This window comes from Haemorhous mexicanus, chromosome 20, assembly GCF_027477595.1.
Source record: "Haemorhous mexicanus isolate bHaeMex1 chromosome 20, bHaeMex1.pri, whole genome shotgun sequence".
Classification (NCBI taxonomy): Eukaryota; Metazoa; Chordata; class Aves; order Passeriformes; family Fringillidae; genus Haemorhous; species Haemorhous mexicanus.
In genome coordinates this window covers 987,900-1,013,908 of record NC_082360.1, presented here as the reverse complement: position 1 = coordinate 1,013,908, position 26,009 = coordinate 987,900, and the positions used below count along the sequence as shown (strand labels likewise).

The 26,009-nt window shown below is 56.4% G+C and overlaps 1 protein-coding gene across 6 annotated transcripts; it reads left to right on the top strand.

Moving 5' to 3' along the window:
• The first annotated feature begins 1,316 nt into the window (after positions 1-1,316).
• On the top strand, positions 1,317-25,249 carry NDEL1 (nudE neurodevelopment protein 1 like 1). Of its 6 annotated transcripts, XM_059864724.1 has the most exons (10): positions 7,207-7,357; positions 11,248-11,345; positions 12,706-12,859; positions 14,243-14,391; positions 15,368-15,504; positions 17,694-17,867; positions 18,572-18,663; positions 20,683-20,834; positions 22,109-22,143; positions 23,663-25,249. In XM_059864724.1, exons 1-10 carry the CDS (start codon positions 7,331-7,333, stop codon positions 23,668-23,670), a joined length of 1,026 nt encoding a protein of 341 aa, XP_059720707.1. In that variant the 5' UTR covers positions 7,207-7,330; the 3' UTR covers positions 23,671-25,249. The 6 variants fall into 6 exon arrangements, 4 of the variants coding, with proteins under 4 accessions (XP_059720705.1, XP_059720706.1, XP_059720707.1 ...); XM_059864722.1 differs by lacking the exons at positions 7,207-7,357; positions 22,109-22,143 and adding an exon at positions 1,317-1,432; XM_059864723.1 differs by lacking the exons at positions 7,207-7,357; positions 22,109-22,143 and adding an exon at positions 5,792-6,820.
• Positions 25,250-26,009: the final 760 nt, after the last annotated feature.

Sequence of the window (26,009 nt, the reverse complement as noted above, 5' to 3'; positions counted from 1 at the left end):
GGGGTGACCCAGAAAGGTCCGTGCAGGGGTCAGGGGACAGCCAGGCGGGCTGGACACCCGGCTGGGGAGGGGTGCGGTGTGTGCCCTTCATCCTCGGGCTGCCTGCAGCAATCCATGGGAAATGCAGCGAGGATAACCCCATGCACGGATGGTTGGGACGTGGCCGTGGGGACAGAGGTGGCCGTGGTGGCAGGTGCCCACCGGCTGTCCCAGATGCGGTTTGGGACACGGCCTCAGCCGGCAGCGCCGGCCCGCGGCGGGGGAAGCACGGGGGCATCCCGGCTGCCCCGCCCGCCGCTAATGACAGCCCGGGCGCTAATTACAGGGCAGGGAATTAAACACAGAGCCAGCTGGAGTATCGGGGCAGTGCCGGGGAGCTGCGGGGCACGGCCCGCCCGGGGAGCCCCGCGGAGGAACCCGGGCAGCCCGGGGACGGCGGGGACACGCCGGGCACCGGGATTGCCGTGGGGCAGCCCCCGGAGGGGCACGCTGTGCCCGGGAGACGGGGAGTGAGAAAGGCACGATGGACAACGACGGCCGTGGAGGCTGTCAGCTCTCCTAAGCTCAGCTGGACCCAGCGGGGGTCCCTGTGGGAGCTCCAAAAACCTCCGTTCACAGAGTTCCCTGCTCCGGGGACAGACACGGTGTGCGGGGGGCGAGGCAGCGGAGGAAGGAGGAAGAGATGCCCCTGCCAGCTCCAGAGCTCGCCCCGAGAGATGGATGTCCTGAACCCCGAGGGATGGATGTCCTGAGCCCCGAGGGAGGGAAGTCCTGAGCCCCGAGGGATGGATGTCCTGAGCCCGGAGGGAGGGATGTCCAGGGAGACCGAGGGATGGATGTCCTGAGCCCCTGCCGGAGTCACCGGAGGACGGGCGGGGGGCAGTTCCCGAAGGGCGCAAAGGGAGGAGGGCAGGACCACCTCACCCCGGGGACTGCCGGTGGGACGGGGGACAGCTGGAGGGATCCCCTCGCCGTGCGGGACGGGGCCCGGGGGCGAACCGGCAGCGGTACCGAGGAGCGGCACTGGGAGCCGGCAATGAGGAGCGGCTCCGGGGAGCGGCACCGGGGACTGGCACCAGGGACTGGCACGGGGGAGCGGCACCGGGAGCGGCACCGGGGACTGGCACGGGGGAGCGGCACCGGGGAGCGGCACCGGGGACTGGCACGAGGGACGGGCACCGGGGACGGGCACCGGGGACTGGCACGAGGGAGCGGCACCGGGGACGGGCACCGGGGACTGGCACGGGGGAGCGGCACAGGGAGCGGCACCGCCCAGGCCCCGCCCCCGGGACCCGGCCCCGCCCCTCATGTGACGACAGCGCCCCCGCCCCCGCCGGCTCTTGCATCACGCGCCGGCCTCGCCCCCCAGTCCCCGGATGAGGCGGCCCCGGCGGGCGCGCGCGGCGGCGGCTGTGACAGGGGATGCGCTCCGGTGAGCGGCGGGGCCGGGACCGGCCCGGGGCTCCCCGAGTGGCCCCAGCGAGCCGGGCCCGGCGCGGCGGGCGGGGGGCGCGGGGCGGGCGGGGAAGGGGCCGGGGGTGCTGCGGGCCCCGCTCCGCGCCGCGATTGGCTGGAAATTGACAACGGGGCATGGCCCGCCCCCGAGCCGCGCCATTGGCCGTGAGCGCGGCGCCGCCGCCTCCCATTGGCTGCGGGCGGTGCCAGTCACGGCGCGGCCCCGCTCGGCCGCCGCCCTGGCCGGTCCCTCCGCCGGGAGCGCGCCGGGAGCGGGGCCGGCCCGGCCGCGCCGGGGCTCGGAGCTGCCCCGGGCCCTGCCCGCCGCTCGGCCGGCCTCGGCCCCCCGCGTGGGTGTTTTCCCGTCACTGGCAGCGAGCTGGACTCGTGGTTTGCCTCTGTTCTCCTATAATCCCCGATCGATCATATGCCCAGGACGCAGCGTCTTTTTTAGGAAGTATTTCCTCCCGGAATTGGTGCTTGGATGCTGGAGGGGGCAGGGAGGTGGCGGTGGAGTCATCCCCCCTGGGGTGCTGAGGGACAGGCCGGTGGAGCTCAGTGCCGGCTGGATGACACGGCTCTTTGCTCCCAGGCTGGACTCACAGGTCCCTTCCTGTCATTCCGCGGTCCCCGCTGGCTGTTTGTCCGTCATTCCGTCAGTAATTCCGCCAGGGTTTCTCTGCGGGGTTCTTACCCTCCCCGAGAGCCCCGTGTGCTGTGTCTGAACGTGCCCTCCCGGGTGATGAGCGTGACCCGAATTGCAGCAGACGTGCTGGAAGGATGCGCTGGGAGGAGAGCAGCGACATCCCCGAGCCAGCCCCGTGCTCCCACCGGCCCGGAGCCCTGCTCTCCCACCCACATCCCTGTCCTTCCCTGGGAGCAGAGCTGAGCCATCCCCCGGCACATCCCTGTCCTTCCCAGGGAGCAGAGCTGAGCCATCCCCCGGCACATCCCTGTCCTTCCCAGGGAGCAGAGCTGAGCCATCCCCCGGCACATCCCTGTCCTTCCTGGGGAGCAGAGCTGAGCCATCCCCCGGCACATCCCTGTCCTTCCCGGGAGGAGCAGAGCCCTGCTCTCCCATGGGCACATCCCTGTCCTTCCCAGGGAGCAGAGCCCTGCTCTCCCACGGGCACATCCCTGTCCTTTCCAAGGAGCAGAGCCCTGCTCTCCCACGGGCACATCCCTGTCCTTCCCGGGAGGAGCAGAGCCCTGCTCTCCCATGCGCACATCCCTGTCCTTCCCTGGAGGAGCAGAGCCCTGCTCTCCCATGGGCACATCCCTGTCCTTCCCAAGGAGCAGAGCCCTGCTCTCCCATGGGCACATCCCTGTCCTTCCCTGGAGGAGCAGAGCCCTGCTCTCCCATGGGCACATCCCTGTCCTTCCCAAGGAGCAGAGCCCTGCTCTCCCATGGGCACATCCCTGTCCTTCCCTGGAGGAGCAGAGCCCTGCTCTCCCATGGGCACATCCCTGTCCTTCCCAAGGAGCAGAGCCCTGCTCTCCCCCGGGCACATCCCTGTCCTTCCCAAGGAGCAGAGCCCTGCTCTCCCATGGGCACATCCCTGTCCTTCCCAAGGAGCAGAGCCCTGCTCTCCCATGGGCACATCCCTGTCCTTCCCGGGGAGCAGAGCCCTGCTCTCCCATGGGCACATCCCTGTCCTTCCCAAGGAGCAGAGCCCTGCTCTCCCATGGGCACATCCCTGTCCTTCCCGGCAGGAGCAGAGCCCTGCTCTCCCCACTCTCATCCCTGTCCCCAGAGGGAGCAGAGCCCTGCTCTCCCATGGGCACATCCCTGTCCTTCCTGGGAGGAGCAGAGCCCTGCTCTCCCACGGGCACATCCCTGTCCTTCCCAAGGAGCAGAGCCCTGCTCTCCCCCCTCTTATCCCTGTCCCCAGAGGGAGCAGAGCTGAGCTCTCCCACCCACATCCAGCTCAGCACTGGGAGTGACTCAGGGCTTCTCCCTTCCCCTGCCTTGACTTGCTCACAAGTGCAGGGGTTTGAATGCCTGTGGCATTTGTTGCCTGAGAGGTGGTTAAATGCAAGAAACTGCTGTAGAAGAGTTCCCTGGATACTTCAGATAAATTTTTTTCTTCCTTTACATTTTTTTTCCAACCCCCCCCAAGAAACAATTCCTTGTTGAGGAAGGAATTGTTCCTGCTGAGAGCTGGTGGCCTTTCCAAGGTCAGTGTTTTGTTAGAGATATCAGTAACTATAAGAGGAAGAAGCTGTCCCAAGGTAGAAAAGAGTCTGGGAAGCTTTCAGATGTTTTGGAAGGGGCTGCCCAGGGAGGTGGTGGAGTCCCCATCCATCCCTGGAGGTGTTCATGGAGCTCCTGGATGTGGCACTCAGTGCTCTGCTCTGGCTGACAAGGGGTGATTAGTCAGAGGTTGACTTGATGATCTCAGAGGTCTTTTCCAACCTCAGTAATTCTGTGCTTCTATATTTATTTATTTAAATGTCAGTTTGATGTGTTTGCAGTGTGACTGCATGGACAGGCTGGTTGGTGGTTAACTGTGGCTGCACAGGATGTGGCAGAGGTGGGTAAAGAGTGTAGATCTGGGATAAATGGTGTTAGGTCTGCTCTGGAGGAGTTCCCCTGTCCTGTTTCCTGGCTGGGCTGTGCATTTCTGTGTTGTTTTATATGTGGAGGCAGAGTCCTGGTGAGAAGGTTTAATAATTTAATTAAATTTGTCACCGGGAGTCCCAGAAGTGAAGGAGGAGTTCAGAGGCAGTGTTTGAGTCAGGGTTTGTCAGCCTTCCTTCCTCTTCAGGGGAAACTCTCCTTTTTCCCCCTGATCCTTTAGACTTTGCAGATACGTAAGAAGGTGGAGAAGGACAGAGAAGAGAAAGGAAAATAAGAAAGTGGAGAGAAAGCACGAGACTGATGATGTCTGTGACCTTGGTGTCCCAAGGAATCTTGTCTCTGGAGATGCTGCTGGCAGCAGGCTGCCAAGAAGTACAGCAACAAAGCACAGTTTATGCCCTCAGTCCATTACACTGGTGTTTAGAGGTGCCAGGAAAGTCAGACTGCAGAAAGGAGATGGTGTTTTTGCAGCCCTTGGTGTTTGTGACCATCATCATGATAAACTGGGGAGTGTGTTCACAAGCTGCCTGCCCTGCTGTGCTGCCCTGACCCCAGGCAAAGCCAGGCCCATCAGAGCAGATTTTTCATCATGTGCTTGTGTCCCTCCAGGGCTCTTCTGTCCTCACAGCTCACTGGAAGGTTGTGGTGGTTCCTTCTCCTGATCAACATAGAGTTTGGGGGGTTATTTTTAATATTCTGTTAATATTCTGTTAATATTCTGTTAATATTCTGTTAATATTCTGTTAATATTCTGTTAATATTCTGTTTAATATTCTGTTAATATTCTGTTAATATTATGTTTAATATTTTGTTAATATTCAGTTTGATATTCTGTTTAATATTCTGTTAATATTCTGTTCAGAGTCCCTCTCTGCTGGGGACTGGCCTGGGATCCATTCTGGGGGGTATTTTTCAAATCCATTTTACCCCCCCAGCACTGGTAGAACTCAGAGCTGTAAAAGCAGCAGAATCCAGTCCTTTTGGCAGGAATCCTGCTGAGTGCTTTTTCCCTTGGAATTCCTTGGGCACTGTGTGGTGTCCAGAAGCGTGTCACCCTCTGGCCACCACCCTCCCAGGAGGTGTTGTCATCATGGTTTGGATTCTGGGGTGACAGGCAGGCCCGGGGGACCTGGAGCTGTCCCTGGTGCAGGCTGTGTGTGCCACAGCCTCCCAGGTAAGCCATTGCTGCTGCCAGGGGTGCCCTGGCGTTCCTCAAGGCTGGAACTGAAAGCAGCAGAGCTCTGGAGGTGGCTGGGAGCTCTCCAGAGGGTTCAGGTCCTGGCAGCCCGTGCCAGCTGCCAGCCTGCTGTGGGGGAGGATCAGAGCTCCTGCTGCCCAGCACACCTCACCAGCCTGCCCAGGAGGGAGCAGAGAGCGAGGCAGGGACAAGCAAATCCTTTCCACAGGCTGACTCTCCTGCTCACTTTGCTGCTTGCTCCTGTCTGTGTGGATTCATCCCTCTGGAGTTCCTGGGAACAGAGCTGGGAGCAAATTGTCCCCGTGCTCAGGCCAGGATGTTCTGGGACGTGCACATCTCCAGGAGCCTTTCCTTCACCTCTGCAGGTGCTGAGCCTGCAGCAGGAGCACCAGCCTCTCCTTTTTAGTCACTTCAGTGAGGTTACTTGGGAAGGAGCAGAGGTCAAATGTCTGAAACTTCCCATGTTTACGAAAGCAGTAAATGTTTTTTATATAAAATTCTGATACTTTTTGTAGTCGTAGAAGAGAAGAGGCTTTTTGCATCAGCGCCTTTCTTCTGGTTTCAAGGCTTCCAACCCAGTGCTGGCTCACTCTTCAAGGGTTTTCCTGTGACTGGATATCAAATATTCACCAGACAGATGAGTCCTGGCCATGTGGTGCAGAGCAGACATGTTCTATTTGATTAATGAGGCTGTTGAGATAACAAGGCTTTGCTGTGTGGTGCTTGGTTTATCTTAAAGGCTTCTCTGAATTTGGCACCAAGTTCTGCAGGTAGGATTGGTTATCTCCTGCCTCCTGTGCTGCCCAAATTGGAAATGCAGGATTTATTATTGCAGCAGAGCGAGGAGCCTTGTGCTGACGCTGTGCTCGCTGACTTTCTTCTCTTGCTGAGAGCTCCCGTGCTGCTGTTGTCAGAGAGAAGGAGGCATTTGTTGTGGTTGACTCGAGAACATTCAGTTCAGAAATAGAACTGCAGGGGAAGGTTCACTTCCCAGAGGTTCAGTTTCATCCCAGCCGTGGATGCAGGCACACATCCCAGCGCCGATGGAAATCCGCCGGCTCCCGTTCCAGCTCGGGCAGAACGAGCCCAGATTGATTGGTGAAATCTGATCTGTGCCTTCTGCCTGTTTGTTTTCCATCTTCCAATAAGTCATTGCACGTTTGCTCCGAGTTTTGGCTGAAGGGCTCGGGTTACCTTGCTGTGAGTCTTGGTGGGGTTTGCGGGGAGAAAATCAAGAGCTTCGGGAGCTGGAGGTTACCCGTTGGTCCTCGTGGTCTGAGAAGGTGAAGAATGATGGAAACAAGATTTCTTCTGCTTTTCTGCCCATGAATCAGCAAAAAGGAGGAAGAGGAAGAAGAGCTGGCTGTGGACAGTCCTTCCTGCTGTGCGTGGCAGCTCTGGATGGTGGCAGCCCTCGGTGACGGCGTCATTGCCTCCCAGAAGGGGGGACTGGCAGCCAGCAGGCACTTGGACACTTTGTGATAGCCAGAGTGGGTCGTTATCTCGAGAGCTGAAGGCCACATGGGAGCTTGGCAGAACTTCTTGATCAAGTCCTGTTAGAGCTGGTTGCTTGTTTAATTCCAAAGGTCAGTGGACGTTTGTGGTGCCTTGAAGGGAGGGGGGATCAGCCAAGCATGGCTGGGGGAGTTCAGCCCTGTGGTTGGTCCTGTTTGAGTGGCCTTGCTTTGCTTCTGCTTAAATGTTCACGTTTGGTGTCTGAAAATCTTGGACAAATGGGGTTGCAAGGAAGAAAACAGAAAAATATACAGAAAAATGATCTGTTCATGAAGATCAAATAATATTCATTCTCTTTCTGTGGCAGTGTTTATGAGCTGGTTTTAAATGGGAGAGTGGGAGGCAATTAAAAAGAGGAGGAATTCTTTCTGCAGCCACTTGAGATGCTGCAGGTACCTCTGGGGTGAATTGCATTGCTCAGAGTCATCCCTGCTGTGACGTGTGAGGGACTGGGTGACTTTGAGAGCAGGGAGGAGTGGATTCCCCACAGTGGGAAGGGGTGGGTCCCAGCTGAGAGTCGTGTTGGATTTCAGGCTGAGTGTTTTGGTCTTAGATTTCATCCCAAGCTTCGCTGCAGTCACATGGAGAGCCTGGGAAGCTTCTTTAAGGTACTGTGTTACACTTCAAGCTGTGTTTGGGCTTTCATGCCTTAGCTGGAAGGTGGCTTCAGAGAGGTTTGGGCTTGGCCTTGAATGCAAGATTGCTTATATTACTTGGAAAATCCTGTCTGCATGTTACTTTGGTTATTTCTGGTGCATTCTTGAGCCTCTGGCTCTCCTGATATCCGGAGGATACTGCTCCTCTCATTTTAAGGATGCTTTCGAGGTGGGAAAACAGATTTGTCCTGTACAAACCCCTCTGGATTTAGACAAGTTCTTAACCTCCACACTGTGTTTTTTTAGAGTCATTGCAGCGTGGAGAAGTTCTTTCCTTTTCACAGTGGAGAGTTGCTGGGTCCTGCTGGCTTTGTCGGGGGGGCTCCAGAGGAGCCCCGGTGTTTTGAAGGTAGTTCTTGTCTGGGAGCAGCTTTGGAGCTGGAGCTGTGCCCACGGAGCTGTGCTTTCCCAGGGCACTGTGTGAATGCTAAGCTGTGTTGGAATGAATTTGAGGGGGCAGCAGCATAAGCCTGCTCTCATTTTCCCTGGAAGAAGCTGCTGCATTGTCTTGTCTGCTCCCTGAAAGCCTCAGTGTTGTTTGTCAAAGGCTGGATTCTGCCAGTGCCACGTATGCAAAGAAGCCCTGAATAGCAAGGACTGGCCGTGCTGGTTCTCAGCTCCTGACAGAATTCCCAGGGCCAGGACAACAGGCAGCAGGCTGAGGCAAAGCACTTTTTGTTCAACTCTTGGTATTCCGTGGGCATCCGCTCTCCCACACACGAGATGTGTGGAGTTGTCTGGCTGTGTTCTGATAACTCCTGGGATTTGCTCTCAGCTTGCACAGTCCCTGTTTTTGTGGATCCTTCTGAGGGAATGGGCAGAGGTTGGCAGAGTGAAGGATTTTCCCATGGCCACGTGTGTGCTGGGAGCAGGTCTGAAGTGTCAGCATCCCCCAGCTCCCAGGTTGATATTTTGGCTGTGAAGCACCGTGCTTGCAGGGTGGCTGTGTGCTCTTGTCCCTTTGTCCTCGTGGGAATACAAAAAGCAGGATAAAACAGAAATAAAATAGTAAAGAATGCAGAAAGCAGGATGGGGGTGCTGGAGCTCAGCAGTGCATGCTGGTGTTGGCATCTGCAGCAGGGATTCGTGCAGAGCAGTCAGCAGATCCCAAATCCCTGCTGGTGACATTAGGGATGGTGGGACACAGGAGCAGGGGCAGTCATGACCCAGCACTTCCTTCACCAAGCAGGATGAGAGAGCTGGGGAAGATCTGGGTGGGTTGGGAAGGAAGAATTCCTGCCCAGAATTCCTGAGGCAGCGCTGGGCTGAATCTCCTCCCTCCATGTGTGGAAGGAGAAGGTGCTGGACAAGGAGTGGGGGGCAAACACACCTCCTGTCCTTGGGAGCCCCAGGCAGCCCCTCCTGGTCTTGCCCAGGCTGCTGTGCTCGCAGGGATCCCTCAGATGTTGATTTCCAAGGGTGTGCCCCGTGTCAGCAGACAGGAAGGAGTCTTGTGCCTTATCTCAGCTACTTCTAGGAAATGATGTAAGACACTTCCTTGTAAAAGCTTTTTTCTAGCCACATCCTGATTTTACTGACAGCCAGCTTGGCTGCTCACCTTTTGAGCCCAGCTCCTCCTGAGCTGTGGGAGCTGAGCCTGTGTTGTGCTTTGTCTGGTTTGTTCTGGGGTGGATGTGCTCCCTGCTGCTCTGAGCTCTCTGGTTAGAGCCGGTCAGGGAAAGGTTGGAGGGGTTTGTGGAAGGGTTGGATCAGTGCTTGGCAAGTGCTGGGGACAGCCCCCAGCAGTGCCCTGTCCTGGCAGGGGGAATCACTGCCCAGGAGCTGCTGGGCACACCTGAGCTGTGTCAGGAGTCTGCTCCAACTGCCCAGGAGCTGCTGGGCACACCTGAGCTGTGTCCAGTGTGTGCTCCAACTGCCCAGGAGCTGCTGGGCACACCTGAGCTGTGTCAGGTGTCTGCTCCAACTGCCCAGGAGCTGCTGGGCACACCTGAGCTGTGTCCGGAGTCTGCTCCAACTGCCCAGGAGCTGCTGGGCACACCTGAGCTGTGTCCAGTGTCTGCTCCAACTGCCCAGGAGCTGCTGGGCACACCTGAGCTGTGTCCAGTGTCTGCTCTAACTGCCCAGGAGCTGCTGGGCACACCTGAGCTGTGTCAGGAGTCTGCTCCAGCTGCCCAGGAGCTGCTGGGCACACCTGAGCTGTGTCAGGAGTCTGCTCCAACTGCCCAGGAGCTGCTGGGCACACCTGAGCTGTGTCCAGTGTCTGCTCCAACTGCCCAGGAGCTGCTGGGCACACCTGAGCTGTGTCCAGTGTCTGCTCCAACTGCCCAGGAGCTGCTGGGCACACCTGAGCTGTGTCAGGTGTCTGCTCCGTGCTCCCACCATGGAACTGCAGCAGCTGGGGCAGGAATGCTGAGCTCCACATCCACAGCTTCTGCACAGGCCTTGGGATCTGTCCCTGTGGAGTGGCTGAGCTGCCTTGGTTACGGCTGATGCAGGTGCTCCCAAAGGAAACCCTGTGTGCAATGTGTGATGGAACAGCTCCACAGGTGCTGCTCATTTTCTCAGTGCAGGAGAGGAAAGCCCACCCCTTCTCCTGAGCCGTGGCATGTTTGCTTCTGCAGTAAAGCTGTGCAGTTAACCAAACCCAGTGTGAGACTGGAGGTGGTTTTGAGGTGCTTGGCACTCCGTGGATCAGTTGGCTCTTGGCTTGTGGCAGCTGCAGGCTCAGCTGGGGAGCCAGTGTGCCACTTCTGCCTCTGTGCTTGGCCTGGCTGCCCTCTGACGAGAGCAGGGCGTTGTTCTGGCCCACTTTGAGGTGTCAGAAATGTGGGTCACTGAGATACAGAGCACATCAGTGTGACAGTTTTAGCCTGAGGGGACAGAGCTGGCTGGGAAGTGCTGGCTGTTAGAGTCAGGACTTTTAGGTCAGCTCTCCTGATCAATGGGCTTGGTGCAGGCATTGTTCACAGCCTCTGCTTGGAGCTTGGGTTCACCCTGTTCTTTTTGGGGTGGAGAGGACAGAATTTGAGGCTTGGCTTTGTGAGGAGAAAAAAAAATGTCCTAAAGAGCTGTGGGATTGTCTGGGGAGGGCTCAGCAATGGTGCATCTCCTGGCTGGGGTCTGAGCATTCTCCTGGTCCTGCTCTGCAGTTTATCTCCTTCATCACCTCTGAGACCTGGCGTGTGCTGAGGCCTCTGAAGTGTCCCCTAGACCATATAAAGCCATGAAAACCACACCAAAGCCATGCTGGGTTGTGTTTCTTGTGCTGGCTGATAGCCTGGGCAGGCCCAAGAAAGCAGGATCCTCATGGAGAGGGGATCTCCAGAGCCTTGGTGTGGGAAACTTCTCTGAACACTCCTGTGTGAGGTGACCCTGTCATTTCTGGGACAGGCTGATCTTCCTGGACCACGTGGATAATTCCTGTTACCTGTGACACAAGTGGGAATTAGCCAGGACTTGCTGCAGGAAGAATAAGTTGAGTTTTGATGTGTTCACAGAGCTGTTTGTGGTTACCTCCCCTGGAGGGCTCATCCTCCTTCCCTGCACTAAAAGCAGCCTCAGTGAAAACTGATAGCTGTAAATTTGAGTGTGTGACCAGCTGTGGGCCTGAGAGGGCTTGTGGCAGCACTGGAGGTTTGGTGGCAGCTACAAAATACAACCAGACCTCCTGCTCTCATTCCAGGCTGCTGCACAAGCCCTTGCAGAGGCTGGGTAAAGTCCTGGGGCTCCTTGGGCAGGTCTGAGTGCTGGATGAGCCTGGCAGGGACTCCTGGCTTCTGGCTGTGGGTGCCAGTCCTGGTGCCTGGCAAGCCCAGGACAGAGCAGAGGTTTTGGGCTGCCCAGCTTTGTCCTGAGTGTATCCCTGTGTTTGTGTCCTGCAGGTCGTGTTGATCATGGACAGTGAAGAAATCCCTACTTTTTCGAGTCCAAAGGAGGAAACTGCCTATTGGAAAGAGCTTTCCTTGAAGTACAAGCAAAGGTATTGTGGATTTGCAAGCTGAATTTGGTTCTTAATGACCAGGATTTGGATCTTAATGATGGCTGTTTAATCTGCTCCTCTGCAAGGCCACGCCAAGATGGTCATTAGATACTTCAGAGAAAACCTGTGAGAAGAGAATTCTCTGGAAAGGATTTCCAGCTTTAAAATTTCCATCTCTGTGGGAGCTGAGTGTTTCTTGCCCAGTGTCACCATGCCAAGAACTGCAGGCTATGTTTTGAGCATGTTTGAGCAAGAGCAGAGCCTTGCTATGATCATGTGCACCTTTGTGTAATTAAAGTGCTGCCTTGAGTGGTATCTTGATGTTTTATCAGCAGAAGGTGCCTTTGGGCTTGCCTTGTGTCACTGCTGTTCCCTGGAGCTCTTGCAGGGCAGTGACTGCTGTGAAAAGTGCTTGATTTGGAGGCTGCTGCATTTCCTTCAAGTGTTCCATAGCTCCTGGTCCTGCCCTGCCCTGCCCCTGCTGTGCATCTCTTAGGGGACACAGGGCTTTGGCACCCAAAGTGCCAGGAGAAGCTGCTCTCTGGAGCAATGCTGTCAGCTGAGGGGATTGGGGTGGGCTGAGGTTTTTTTGGAGTTAAATCCCTCCCAAGCCCAAAGAGCCCAAGGTCCAGGTGGCTTTTTTTGTTTGGTTTGGGGTTTTTTGGGAGGAACATGCTGGGAATGTGGAGGGGCCTGTCTGTGGGGAGCACCCTGAGCTGTTCTTGTGGGTCAGAAATTCCAGCTGAGGCACCTCTGGATGTGTTGTTGCCCAGAGCCTTGGTGGTTTCCTCTGCTGCTCGCTCAGGGCTCAGCTATTACCTGTGGTAAAGATGCAAATTTAATCAGCAAAGTATGTGGAGTGGCTGCTTCTGGTATTTATTCACTCACAGTGGTATGAGGTAGGCATGTCCTGCCCTCCTGACTCCGTAGGATTTTTACAAACTTGAATTTTCCAGCTGGTGCACAGATGCAGAAACTGTTGTTCTCTCTTCAGCTGCTGACCAAAATCTGGTTAAATGTTTGCTTAATTCATGGTCTGCTCCATAAAGTCTGCCAGCAGTGCAAGCTAATGGAGCACAAAGTGCTTCTCAGGCTCCTTGAATCCTGGAAATAGCTTTGATTCCACCCAGGCATTCAAGGTGGCTGCTGGGTTTGAGGTAAGAGAATTAATTTCCTTCAATAGCTTCGCTTGATGCAATTTCTCTATTTTCCCACTTTTCTTTTTTCCCTCAGAGGCCTATGGATGACACTAAAGTGCTTTAGAACTCGTGGTTTTCAGCTTTTTCTTGAGAAGAGCTGCAGGTTTTGGTGTAACTCGGGAGCTGCTGGTTTTCCCACTGATGCAATCCTCTCCTTGCAGCTTCCAGGAGGCTCGTGAAGAGCTGGCTGAGTTCCAGGAGGGAAGCAGGGAATTGGAAGCTGAGTTGGAGGCACAGCTAGTGCAAGCTGAGCAGAGGAACAGAGATTTGCAAGCAGATAACCAAAGACTGAAATATGAAGTGGAAACATTAAAGGTAGGTTTTCTGTGTGGTAGTGCTGCTTTTCCTTTCAGCTCCACCTTGGATTTTGAATTGTCTGGGCTGCTCCTGGGCACTGAATTCCCAAATTAAAAAGGACTTGTCTGGTTAAGATCCACACTGAAGCCTGGCATGTACCCCAAATAAGGCCAGGGACACTTCTGGCAGAATTTTTCTTGTTCACGTCATGAGACGTGGTCCTGGAGCTTGTGCTGCTCTGAATTCCCCAGGCTGTGCCAGGGAGGAGCTTTATTTGTTCCACAGGGAGCAGCAGCACAGCAACAGGGCACAGCACAGGGGGTCTGGGCAGCCACTGCCTTGTCACCTGTCTTGGCAGACCAGTCTTGGTGGCCTCGGGGTCTCCCTGGTTTCATGAGACCCCAAGACAGCAGAAACTGGGTGATTTGTGCACATCTCTCAGGGAGCCTCCACACCCACTCACAGCTGTACCTGTGGAGCCAGGAACTGCTGAAGGGTCTGCAAAAGGTGGCTCTCAGTTGCTGCCTCTGTGCTAACAAGTGCTTGCCTCTCCTGTAATCCTGAAAAAGCATCATTTTGGGCAGTCTTGGCTTATGGAGTGAAGGCAGAGGTTCGAAATTCTCTCAGGGGAGGGAGGGTTGATGGGATTGCTTTGTGTCTCCAGTGCCAGGGTCAGGATGTGTTCTAGGAGCTCAGGAGCTCCTCCACAGGCCCTCAGAGGGTTTTTGGCAGTGAGTTCTTCTGTGGGCCTGGAGGTTTTGGGACAGATTTCAGTGGCCCGTTTCTGCCACTGGACACATCACAATTTCTGCACTGGGGGTGGGTGCTGTCAGGGCAGAGGAGGGGAGGCTGTCAGGGCAGAGGAGGGGAGGCTGTCAGGGCAGAGGCACAGAGGGGAGGCTGTCAGGGCAGAGGAGGGGAGGCTGTCAGGGCAGAGGAGGGGAGGCTGTCAGGGCAGAGGCATGGAGGGGAGGCTGTCAGGGCAGAGGCACAGAGGGGAGGCTGTCAGGGCAGAGGAGGTGAGGCTGTCAGGGCAGAGGCATGGAGGGGAGGCTGTCAGGGCACAGAGGGGAGGCTGTCAGGGCAGAGGCACAGAGCTGTGCACTTGGGTTTCTCCCTGCCCTCCTGCAGCAGCTGTCAGTGCAGGCTGAGGGGAGCAGATGCAGGGCTGCATCCCTGAGAGGCAGCTGTGCCATGGGGAGGTGGCTGCCTGCCATTCTGCTCTGGGGCCAGCTCTGAGGCTCACAGCCTGTTCCTTCTCCCTCTCCAGTTTCTGCTCTGAATTACCAGCACTCCCAAACCAGCATTCTGCACACAGAGTGACACTTTCTGTCCCCTTTTCGTGCTGATGGCTTGGCCAGTGCCAGCAGCTGATGTTTATCTCCCTGTCCTTTGTTTCAGGAGAAACTGGAGCACCAGTATGCCCAGAGTTACAAGCAGGTGTCGTTGTTGGAGGATGACCTGAGCCAGACAAGGGCCATCAAAGACCAGCTGCACAAATATGTGAGGGAGCTGGAGCAGGCCAACGATGACCTGGAACGTGCCAAGAGGTGAAGGCTGCAACCCCCCTCTTCCCTTCAGCTTTGCAGCACAAAGATCTTCTCCTTGCTGCTCAGCAAAGCATTTCATTGTCCCTCAAAGGGAAAACAACAATCAGAAAAGCCCCAAGAGTTTGGGTTCTTGGAGCAGTGCAGTTGCCCCTCATCATCAGCTGGTTCCTGTTGCAGCAGGAGGGGCAGTGTGGTTTGTGCTGCTGTGAGGAGCCAGCCCAGAGCCAGCCAGGCCCTGCACTGCCCCTGGAGCCCAGTGACTGATATTTGTGGTGCTGCTGCCTCAGAGCCCCTTTGAAGTCAGAGTCTGCTGCTTTCCATGTCCCTGTCAAGTCAGCCAGGCCAGAGGAGTGTCCTGGTGCTTGCAGAGCAGCTGGAGGGAGCAGTGCTGCCCTTTCCAAGCACTGGAATGAGCAGGCTGCTGCTGGCAACACCCAGTCTGGGAGGAGGTCATGCTTCCCTTCTGCTGGGTGGGAATTCTGCCATTGCTTCAGGGAGAGCAGGAATGAGCCTCTGGCCATCTGGAGAAAAGGTCTGAGAGCTGAGCCCTGTTTGCACAAGGCTCTTAAGCTCATGACTAACTTTTGGCACTGGTTTTGGGAGGATTGGGTCTGAGGTCGTGTCCCAGGCTCTGCTGCCCACCTGGCTGGGTGTGCCTGTGCAGGGCCCTGAGAGCACAGCCCCACCTGGGCTGGGGCACTGATCAATGCTCAGCTTGGGGGCATGGCTGGGGGAAGAGGAGCTCTGGGCTGCCTCTTTCCCACATCCTTGGTGCCTCTCTGGGAGCCAGGTGCTGTCGTGTTCTTCTCATCCTTTGCTCTGTTTCTTTGATTGCTCCTTTCTAAGAAGCATTTCCCTGGCTTCCAGGTGCTTCCCTTGAGCACAGCCCTGCTAACGTTTCCCTTCTGTTATGCTTCTGAATAAGCTTTTATGCTGGCTGAGCTGAAGAACCTAATATTCTGGATTTTGTTTCTAGGGCGACAATAGTTTCATTGGAAGACTTTGAACAAAGGCTGAACCAAGCCATTGAGAGAAATGCATTTTTAGAAAGTGAACTGGATGACAAGGAGTCATTGCTGGTCTCTGTACAGAGATTAAAGGATGAAGCAAGAGGTATGGCTGGTCTGGTTGGTTCTGGCTCCTGGTGCAGGGTTGGGTTGCTAAAAGAGATGTGCAATAAGCAAAGCTCGTGTTTCTAGAAAGCCTGACATGATGAGACTTGAACTGCATGCTTCAGGTTTTACTGACAGTGTGTTCTTTGTATGTCCAGTGTAGCCAAAAAGAAAAATTTCCTCATTTAGGGCAGAATCAATAATAGATGAGTTCAGGATCTCTAACACAGAATACTCTGTTTGGCAGATGTAAGAGAATTTAGGAAGTTGCTTCAGAAGTTCCTCTTGCTGTGGGTTTACAGGAAGGGAAAGCACAGGAAATGACAGGGGAATGCAGGATAAATGATCAAGTAACTCTTAAAAAATATTTCTCCTGTGTTCCTTCTAAGCCCCTTGTGAACTGCCTTGAATCTATTATTTAAAATGTTCTGGTAAAGGCTGTGCTCAGACCTGTGGGAGATGTTTGGGATGGGCTCTGGGATGAGCTCAGGAGTGGGGGATGCCCCAGGGATTTCACACTGAGGATGCTGGGCAAGGAAGTGTTTTTACTGGTGCTATAAACTGATTTCTCTAACAGTGGAGGTGATCTGCTCACAAGCCTGTGCCAGCCAATAATGGCTTTAGAGATTTGTGGTTTGCAACTTTGTCCCTAAAGGAAGCTTTCTGAAATATTTCCTCATTTAAAGCCTGGAGCTCAGTGTAAGAACACACCTGACAGCAGGCTGGGATTTTTGGTTGGTTTTTTCCTTCATGAACCTTTTTGAAGCAAGTTTGTGCCCCAGAAGTCGAGAGCTTTATTGGAAGCACAGGGATTTTGAAATAAATATGAAGAAAGAAATTTTCTGAGGGAGTATGTGAGATTAGGGCAATGAAACTGGAAAACCCAGCAAAACCCAGGGGACTGTTTTCTAGAACACTGGAGCAATCAGCAAACCAGACATCTTGTTTCTTAGATGAGTCATTTGGACATTTTTAGCATTTGTGAGTTATTCCCCCTGGCAGCAGGCAGGAGCAGTAGCCTCTGGAGGAACTGGTACTGTCCAGCTCCAGTATGACATTTCTGACTGAACAGCCTCAGATCCTCTGCTGGGAGCCCAGACAGATTTTGACTTCAGCTCTGCTGTTTAACCTAAAATCAGCTCTAAACATTTGTCACACCTGTGATGTGCAGGTAATTTGGCTTTTGTACCACACTGAGGAATAAGGAGTAAGAGGTCTGTGAAAACGAAGTTGCTCTGCCCAAAAAGGAACAACTGACTTGGAATGTTTGTTTGCATCTTTCTGAGGATTTAGAGATCCTTTGCTGGGCTCTGCTGGCTGTTCCTTGTAGCAAAAAGCTGTGGGAAGGGAGGGGATAAGCTGCAGTCTGGGGAGGAGGTGAGAATAAAGCCAGGCTTTTCTAAGGCCCAGTCCTTTGGACTGCCCTCCAGTCTGCTCTGTTGCTTCTCAGGGCATCAAGAAACTGGGTGCAACCCTTGGACTGCCTTTGGCTTGTGGGGATTATGAACTGGGAGGGGAATGCAGGGAATGGGGAGCACAGGAACAGGTCACTGCTCTGTTCTCCCAAGCTGGCTTTGGGCAGGAGCTGGGCCCAGCAGCAGCAGCAGCTCCTCTTTGTGTCCAGCTGCAGTTTTGGAAACAGGGAGCTCACTCTGCAAATGGGGAGAAATCCTGAGGCAAATCAGCTGCCCCTGTGCCAGGGACAGGAGCTGTGTGGGGCAGGCAGGGCTGTTTGCTCTGGGATAATGGGGTGGGACAGTGGGATAATGGGGTGGGACAGTGGGATAATGGGCTGGGACAGTGGGATAATGGGGTGGGTCAGTGGATAATGGGGTGGGACAATGGGATAATGGGATGGGACAGTGGGATAATGGGGTGGGACAGTGGGATAATGGGGTGGGACAATGGGATAATGGGATGGGACAGTGGGATAATGGGGTGGGACAGTGGGATAATGGGGTGGGACAGTGGGATAATGGGGTGGGACAGTGGAATAATGGGGTGGGACAGTGGGGTGGGGCTGCTCTGAGGGGTGTCCCCACTCCTGGAGGAAGCAGCAGCAGGCAGGAACCCAGGGTTGGTGGGAAGTGTCTGCTGCTGCCCCTCCCAAATGAACAGAGAGGGTGTTTGTGAGACAACCAGTCACTAAACTGGGATTTTGTGGGGTCTTTTCCTTCTCTCAACCCTCAGACCTGCGGCAGGAGCTGGCTGTGAGGGAAAGGCAGCAGGAGGTGACCCGGAAATCAGCACCCAGCTCCCCCACTCTGGACTGTGAGAAGATGGATTCAGCTGTCCAGGCCTCCCTCTCCTTGCCAGCTACACCCGTTGGAAAAGGATCAGAAAACAGTTTTCCTTCCCCAAAAGGTACCAGCCATAGGAGTGGGGCCTGTTGTGCTCCTTAAGGAGCCCCAGGTGGGTGGGGTGGGGGTCTCACACCTCCAGGAGTGTGTTTGATCCCAGGGCAGCAGCAGCAGTGCATTTCAGGAGTAAACAGCCTGGCACTGCCTTGGGGGGCAGGCAGGGCTCTGCACTCTGCACTGGGGCCCTGAAGATGTTTGGGAATGCAGGGGAGTGCAGGGACTGGTAATTCTGCTCCAGGGTGCAGCAGCAGTGCTGGGGGAGCACGGTCAGGAGTTTGGAGTCCCTGTCACCACAGTGACTTCCCAGGGCTCCTGTTTCCTGAGTGGGGCAGTGGGGTCTCAGTGCAGCCCCTCTGCCCAGCTGGAGGGCTCTGGGCAGGCCCAGGGATTGACAGTGGGTGTTTCAGAGCAGGAGGGGGGTGGCAGAGGCAGCTCTGGCTGCTGAGATGGATTGCAGTCAGTAGCCTTGCAGATGGAGAGGGCATGAACTCTGCTGGGGGGGCTGGTGGCAGCCAGGGCAGGAATTAAAGCTTTCTCATCCTCCCTGCCTAGTGATCCTGCAGTTACTGTGGGGAATTGTGTGACAGTCTGCAGCAAGACTGTAGATATGTTTGGAGTTTGGTTTTAATGTAGAAGATGATTTATTTAAATTTTTGAAAAACCTGAGCTGTGGAGGAGTGAAGTAATAAGAGGTGTCTGTGTTTGCAGCTATACCAAATGGGTTTGGAACCAGCCCACTCACTCCCTCAGCTCGAATATCTGCACTCAACATCGTGGGAGATCTGCTACGCAAAGTGGGGGTGAGTGCTGGGCTCTGCCTCTCCCTGGGGCTCCTGTCCCTGTGCTCCCCACAGCACAGCCTGGGCCCCTGCTGGGTGCATTCTGCAGCTGCCAGATCATCCATGCACTGCTTGGTATTTGACAATGCTTTATTTTTTTTTTTTAATTATTTTGATTTTTAAAGCCTGATCCTATAGTTCTGAATCCAGTTTGGGATGACAAAATTCATATTTGGAATAACAACTTTTCAAGTGCTGGGTTAGGCACTGCCAGCTTGTTCTTACCTTAACTGGGCCTGCAGCTTCCTCTGCCTGGGCTGCAGAGCTGGAGCTCAGGCCCTGGGTGAGCAGGAGCTGGGATCTCCCTGCCAGGGTGGGACAGCTCCTCTCCCACGGAGATCTGCCACAGATACTGAAAGAAAAACCAGCCTGGAAACCTTTGGTGAGAAAGTGAGAAAATAAAAGAGGAGAAAGCCAAATGCTCCCATCTGTGGCTGCTGGGGAAGTGAAATGCATGAACCTTTAAAGGGATTACACTGTCAGCAGAGAAGAACTGCTCTAAACATCTGCTGCAGTGCTGCTCAGGACCCAGGCTCTCCCCCTGCAAGAAGAAATAACTTTTGAGCTGCCAGAGCTTCTCTGAGCCATGGAGGGAGGTGTGAGTGGAGCTCAGGGCAGCTGTGGCTGGCTCTGCCCCGTGCCCCTGGAGCCAGGCTGAGCCTGCCAGGGGCTCGCTGCAGACTGTTGTTTTAGCAGGGCTGGATGTGAAAAAGGCCCTGGCTGCTCCCCTTGGAGCTCAGGGCTGGTTTGAAAGGGCAGCAGGACAGCTGGGGGTTAGCAGTGACACGTTTCACAGGGGATCACTGTGAGCAAGAGTCTGCAGGGGATTTGGGGAGCTTAGTGCCAATCCCTGGGATTACTCTGCCAGGACAGGAAATGCCAAATAAGCAAGCTGCTCTCCCAGCCTGCCCTGAGCCACAGTGCCCCTGGGACAGGGCTCCAGCTCAGGCACTGCTCTGGAGCAGTCAGAGGCTGCTCGGGTTCTTTGGGGCTTGGCTGTGTCCATCCCAAGCTCTGCCCTCCCTGTCTCTCTCTGCAGGAGGTTTCCCCTCTGCTTTCCTGCCTGCAGCTGAGACAGGGCTCAGCTCACACTGCCTGTGGCCCGGGGACAATCTGGGACACCCAGAGCTGCCTACACTGCCTGCATAGTCCATAACCCCTGAACAAACTTCAGGGATTCCTGGGAGTGTGCACAGGGCTCACCCACCTGTGGCAGCATGCCAGTGTGTCTGTGCAGAGCAGGAGCAAGCCCCACATTTGGGGAGATGAGTTTCAGTCCCCAGTGCAGGCATTTGCAATGTTCTGAGGGCTGGAACGGGTGAGGAGTGTCTGCTACACCACGTGGATCTCCAGGATAAGGTGGCTGTTCAGCCTCTGAAGGGGGCAGAAAGGACAGGTGATGCTCTGGACTAAAGGACAGATTCAGGATGTGGCTCCTCCTTCCAGGAGTCACTGGCACTTTGCATGGGGGGATAAAAACCCTCCCCAGGCCTGTTTGGAAGGGCGGCAGTGAAACTTTAGAAATTGACTTTATTTTGCCAGCCAAGATGAAGAAAGACATTCCAGGAGGCATTGTCCTGGTGAAAAAACCAACTTTCCACGTGCCCAGTCCCTCTCAAAGCTTGAGGATTCTGCTTTAGGCTCTCAGTGCTCTGATCAGCTCAAGGCAGCTGCTGAAGCAAGAAGTTTGGGTAACTTCTGCTAGGATTTGGCTTCCTTGCCTTGGGTAATTATTTCAGAGTTCATCTGTTCTCAAATCTGGGCCCTCGTGGAGCTGAGGAATGTCTGGCAGTCTGCGTCAGCATCTGTGTGTTTCCTTTGTGCTGGGGTGACGAGGAAATGACAGCCTTGTTCCCCTTTTTCTGCCAAGGGTGATCACACTGGAGTCCTGACCGTGGCAACCCGGGGCTCATGAGCAGCAGAATACCTCCTCTCCGTGCTGCCACTTCTTTAACACCATTCTTTCCTCTCCTCTCACAGGCCTTAGAATCCAAATTAGCTGCTTGCAGGAATTTTGCAAAGGACCAGGCATCACGGAAATCCTACATTTCAGGGAACGTCAGCAGCGCCGTGCTGGGCAGCAACGGCACCAAGTACCCACACCCAGGGCACACGTCCTTCTTTGACAAGGGGTGAGTCTGGCACTGCTGTGCCCTCGTCCTTTGACAGGGGGTGAGTCTGGCACTGCTGTGCCCTGGTCCTTCTTTGACAAGGGGTGAGTCTGGCACTGCTGTGCCCTGGTCCTTCTTTGACAAGGGGTGAGTCTGGCACTGCTGTGCCCTCGTCCTTTGACAAGGGGTGAGTCTGGCACTGCTGTGCCCTGGTCCTGCTTTGACAAGGGGTGAGTCTGGCACTGCTGTGCCCTCGTCCTTTGACAAGGGGTGAGTCTGGCACTGCTGTGCCCTGGTCCTGCTTTGACAAGGGGTGAGTCTGGCACTGCTCTGCCCTGGTCCTGCTTTGACAAGGGGTGAGTCTGGCACTGCTGTGCCCTCGTCCTGCTTTGACAAGGGGTGAGTCTGGCACTGCTGTGCCCTCGTCCTGCTTTGGCAAGGGGTGAGTCTGGCACTGCTGTGCCCTTGTCCTTTGACAAGGGGTGAGTCTGGCACTGCTGTGCCCTGGTCCTGCTTTGACAAGGGGTGAGTCTGGCACTGCTGTGCCCTCGTCCTTTGACAAGGGGTGAGTCTGGCACTGCTGTGCCCTCGTCCTTTGACAAGGGGTGAGTCTGGCACTGCTGTGCCCTGGTCCTGCTTTGACAAGGGGTGAGTCTGGCACTGCTGTGCCCTCGTCCTTTGACAAGGGGTGAGTCTGGCACTGCTGTGCCCTCGTGCTTTGACAAGGGGTGAGTCTGGCACTGCTGTGCCCTCGTCCTTTGACAAGGGGTGAGTCTGGCACTGCTGTGCCCTTGTCCTTTGACAAGGGGTCAGTCTGGCACTGCTGTGCCCTCGGGGAGGCCTCTGGGGCACTGCTCATGGCCCCTCCTTAGCCCACACAGCTCTCCTGGAGGAGCAAGGGCTGCAGGGGGTTCCTGTGAAGCAGAGAGAAAAGAGGTGCAGTGTGTGGCTCAGGTGAGATCTCTGTGCAGTGTGTGGCTCTGGTGGGAGCTCAGGTGCAGTGTGTGGCTCAGGTGAGAGCTCAGGTGCAGTGTGTGGCTCAGGTGAGAGCTCTGTGCCCTGTGTGGCTCAGGTGAGAGCTCTGTGCCCTGTGTGGCTCAGGTGAGAGCTCAGGTGCAGTGTGTGGCTCAGGTGAGAGCTCTGTGCCCTGCTGCCCAGGCAGAGCAGCCTCGCTGTGCAGAGCTCACCCAGCAGAGCTTTGCTGGCCCTGCTGGGGCACCTTTGCTTGGCCCCAGCTGCTCTGTGCTCAGCAATGTCATTTTTGTGTGCATAAACTTTCCCTTTCTCTCCCCTAGGCGTGAGCAGGTGATATTCCCCACCCTGGTCATGGGTAAATGAATTCATTTGCACTGATTGGCTGCATGTGGTGTAACCTGGGGCTCTGCTGACTGCACGGGGGAGCTGTAGTGCCACACTAATGGGCCCTGATCCAAGCCTGAGTGCAATTCTCTTTCTCCTGACTTGAAATAAACCTCTCTGCTGCTGTGACCTGTTGCAAACACAAGCCCGAGCGCTGCTGGCTTTGTTCAATTCTGTTTAATATTCTGTTTAAGACTTGCATAAGTGCATGTTTCTGATGGAACTGGTCACAGCAGGGTGCAGGGCCAGCGTGGAGTGCGTGTGGAAGGTTTGCCCTCTGCTCGGGATTCTCCTTCAGCATTTTGTGCTTCCTGACCTGCTGAGGTGCAGTGGCGTGGTTGTGGCTGACAGGAAAGCAAACAAGGGCACGGGGAGATGGCCAGGGCTGGAGCAGGGAGGGGACAGGGTGGGTGGGGACAGCAGTGTCCCTGCTCTGTGTCTCTGTCCCTGCCCAGCCCAGCTGTGGCAGTGGGAAGCACCTGGGGCAGTTGCAGAGCTCCAGGTGTGCTTCAGCAGCTCCATTTCCCCTTCAAGCCAGGCTGGTCAGCTCCAGGAAAATCTTCCACCCAGGATTTGATGGTGCTTAGAGCTGAGGGAGTCTTGGGCGTGAGGTGCTAAGTACAAAATACAGCTTGAAATGCAGAGGAATGAGTCCAAATTAGTAATCAGGGCAGAGAGTGGTTGGACATGGGCACCAAGGCATGGCACTGCAGGGACAGGCAGTCAGAAACACCCCTGAGGAGCCAGGGCAGGGACAGTTCCAGCAGGGAGTGCTGCTCCTGGCTCCAGGAGCTCCCAGGAGATGTGGGAAAGCTGCTGGACCCACAGGCTCCTGTCCCACCCCCGGGAAGGCAGGAGCTGCACAGCTCCAGTGGGATGCTGGGGAAGGGGAGCCTCTGCATCCTGGGGGACAGCACCAGGAGCCTCCCCTGCAGCCCAGGGGGGACTGTGGGGCACAGAGCCAGCTCTGCTGGGCTGGGACACTGCTGGGAGTGTGTCTGTCCCCTGCTGGGCACGGGGACACGGGGCTGGGACACTGCTGGGAGTGTGTGTGTGTGTGTGTTTGTGTGTTTGTGTGTGTGTGTGTTTGTGTGTCCCCTCCTGGGCATGGGGACACGGGGCTGGGACACTGCTGGGAGTGTGTGTGTGTGTGTGTTTGTGTGTTTGTGTGTTTGTGTGTTTGTGTGTTTGTGTGTCCCCTCCTGGGCACAGGGACACAGGGCACTGTGTGCCAGGGCAGGGACAGGTGGGGATGCCCTGCGGGCTGCCCTGGCCCTGCAGAGCCCCTGGTGAGCCCCAGCAGGCTCAGGCTCCGTGCCCACTCATCCTCCTGGGACAGCCAGGCCATGCCAGCTCCAGCCCTGGTGGGCACTGAGCTCAGGCTGTCCTGCCCTGCTCCCCAGATGGGGAGGGAGGCAGGGAGGAGCAGGGTCAGGGCTGCAGGGCCTGTCCTGGCTGCTGCTCCCCTAACTGCTGTCTCTTGTCCCCAGGGCAGTGAACGGCTTTGACCAAGGGCCCCCCGGCCTGGGGGGCTCCCGCCCCTCCTCGGCGCCGGGAATGCTCCCCCTGAACGTGTGAGCCCCCGGGGCTTGGACTTGGATGCTTTTCTCAGCCCACCTCGAGAAGAAGTGCTCCTGATTCCTCCCCATTCCCACCCTGCTGGAGCGTGGCCCTGAGAGGAGCCCCAGCCCACGGCCCTCCATGTCCTGTCAATACAGTTTGTTTTCTGCTCTCGCTGTAGTGGACGTTCTCTGCCCGGCCCCACGAGCTGCCACCCTCTGCTCTGCCTGGGGCCACCGAGTCCTGCTCTGCCTGGGGACACTGAGTCCTGCTGTGCTTGGGGACACTGAGTCCTGCTCTGCCTGGGGACACCGAGTCCTGCTGTGCTTGGGGACACCGAGTCCTGCTGTGCTGGGGGACAGCCCCAGCCTGCCCCCTTGGCTTTCCCTCTCCTCTCCTTAGGTCTGACAGAGCTTTGTCCCCTCCTCTGCCAGGCTCCCCTGCCCTGTCCCCTGCCAGGCCCTGCAGCTGCTGCTCTCAGACCTCGTGGAAGTGCCCTGGGGTGGCCAGTGGTGGCCCTGGGGCCATTGGCACTGGGGAGCCAGCCCCAGGTGCTGTCTCAGGGGCAGCTGCACCCGGGGCAGTCAGAGCAGGGCTGGGTGAGCAGCTCCAGCCTGGCCAGGCCGGGTCCATCCCTGCTGGACAGCTGGGCACACACCCAGAGCCAGGCTCTGTGGCCACCCCAGCCCCCCAGCTGGGCCTGGCATGGCTGAGCTGTTCTCCCTGGGGCCCCTGCCCTGGAGCAGGGTGGGCAGTGCTGTGGCCAGGGGCTGTGCCCTCAGTGTCCCCAGGGCAGGGCTGTGCCCTCAGTGTCCCCAGGGCTGCCCCACAGCTCCTGGCCCTGCTGGACTCGGCCTCCGTCCCTCGCCCACTCACAGCGACCCCCTGGGAGCTTTAGGAAGCTGCTGCTCCCCCTGGCCCAGGAGCCCCCTGGCCCAGGAGCCCCCTGGCCATCACCCCCTGTGCTGTAGGACTGGACTGTGCAGCCTCCCCTGCGGGCTGCTGGGACACTCTGGGGCGACTGAACCTTGTGGGTCTTTCAGCATCACATTTGTGTGCTTTCCCTGTCCCTGTGCCTCAGAGTCAGTGGATTTTTATTCTGAACCAGCAAATGGAGCCAGGGTTGGAGCTGAGGGTTCAGCAGTCGTCAGTCAGGGGCTCTGCAGCTCCCAGGTGGTTGAGTTACAAAATGCTGAGAAAAAACCCCACTGGCCCAGCAGTGGAGGTGGGATTGTCCCTTTGCCATTAGGGTTTGTATGGTCCTTCCTTCCTGTGCATCCTCTGCTGCATTTGACTGTTTACATTTGTTTTATTGTACATAGATTTGTAAACATAATACCTTTGCCTGAGGTCTTTGTACATAACTTGGGCTTTGTAGCTTTATTTATTCAGCCTCTCTCTGGCATGTTTCCATAGGATGTACCGTTCCACCCTGGTGCCACTGACATGATGTGGTTTCAAAAGAATGAAAACAAATGAGAGTAATCTTCCAAAAATAAAGTTCTTTTAATGTGGAATCCGTGGATTTTGCAGAACCAGTGGCCGTGGCTCTTACTTTGTCCAGCAGGGTTCTCAGCCGAGCCCCGGGGTGGGGGGCAGTGTTCAGGCAGTGCCACAATATCCCACAGCCCTTCCCTTGGGAATGGTGCTCGGTTTGGGCACAGGGGAAGGGGCACTGCTGGGGCCATCCCAGCCTCTGCTGCTGGCACTGAGCGGGGAACACCATATTTCAGCTGGGGACGTGTTGGAAGCCTCCAGCTGAGCCTTCCGGGGGATTTTTGCTTCCTTAGAGCAGCTGGAAGGAGTTTCCTGTGCACAGGAGCCGGGCTGGGGCCCTTCCCGGGCTGCTCCATCCCCTCCCGGGCTGCTCCATCCCCTCCCCAGGCTGCTCCATCCCTTCCCGGGCTGCTCCATCCCCTCCCGGGCTGCTCCATCCCTCCCCAGGCTGCTCCATCCCTTCCCGGGCTGCTCCATCCCCTCCCCGGGCTGCTCCATCCCTTCCCGGGCTGCTCCATCCCCTCCCGGGCTGCTCCATCCCTCCCCAGGCTGCTCCATCCCTTCCCGGGCTGCTCCATCCCCTCCCGGGCTGCTCCATCCCCTCCCGGGCTGCTCCATCCCCTCCCCAGGCTGCTCCATCCCCTCCCGGGCTGCTCCATCCCTCCCCAGGCTGCTCCATCCCCTCCCGGGCTGCTCCATCCCCTCCCCAGGCTGCTCCATCCCCTCCCGGGCTGCTCCATCCCTCCCCAGGCTGCTCCATCCCTTCCCGGGCTGCTCCAT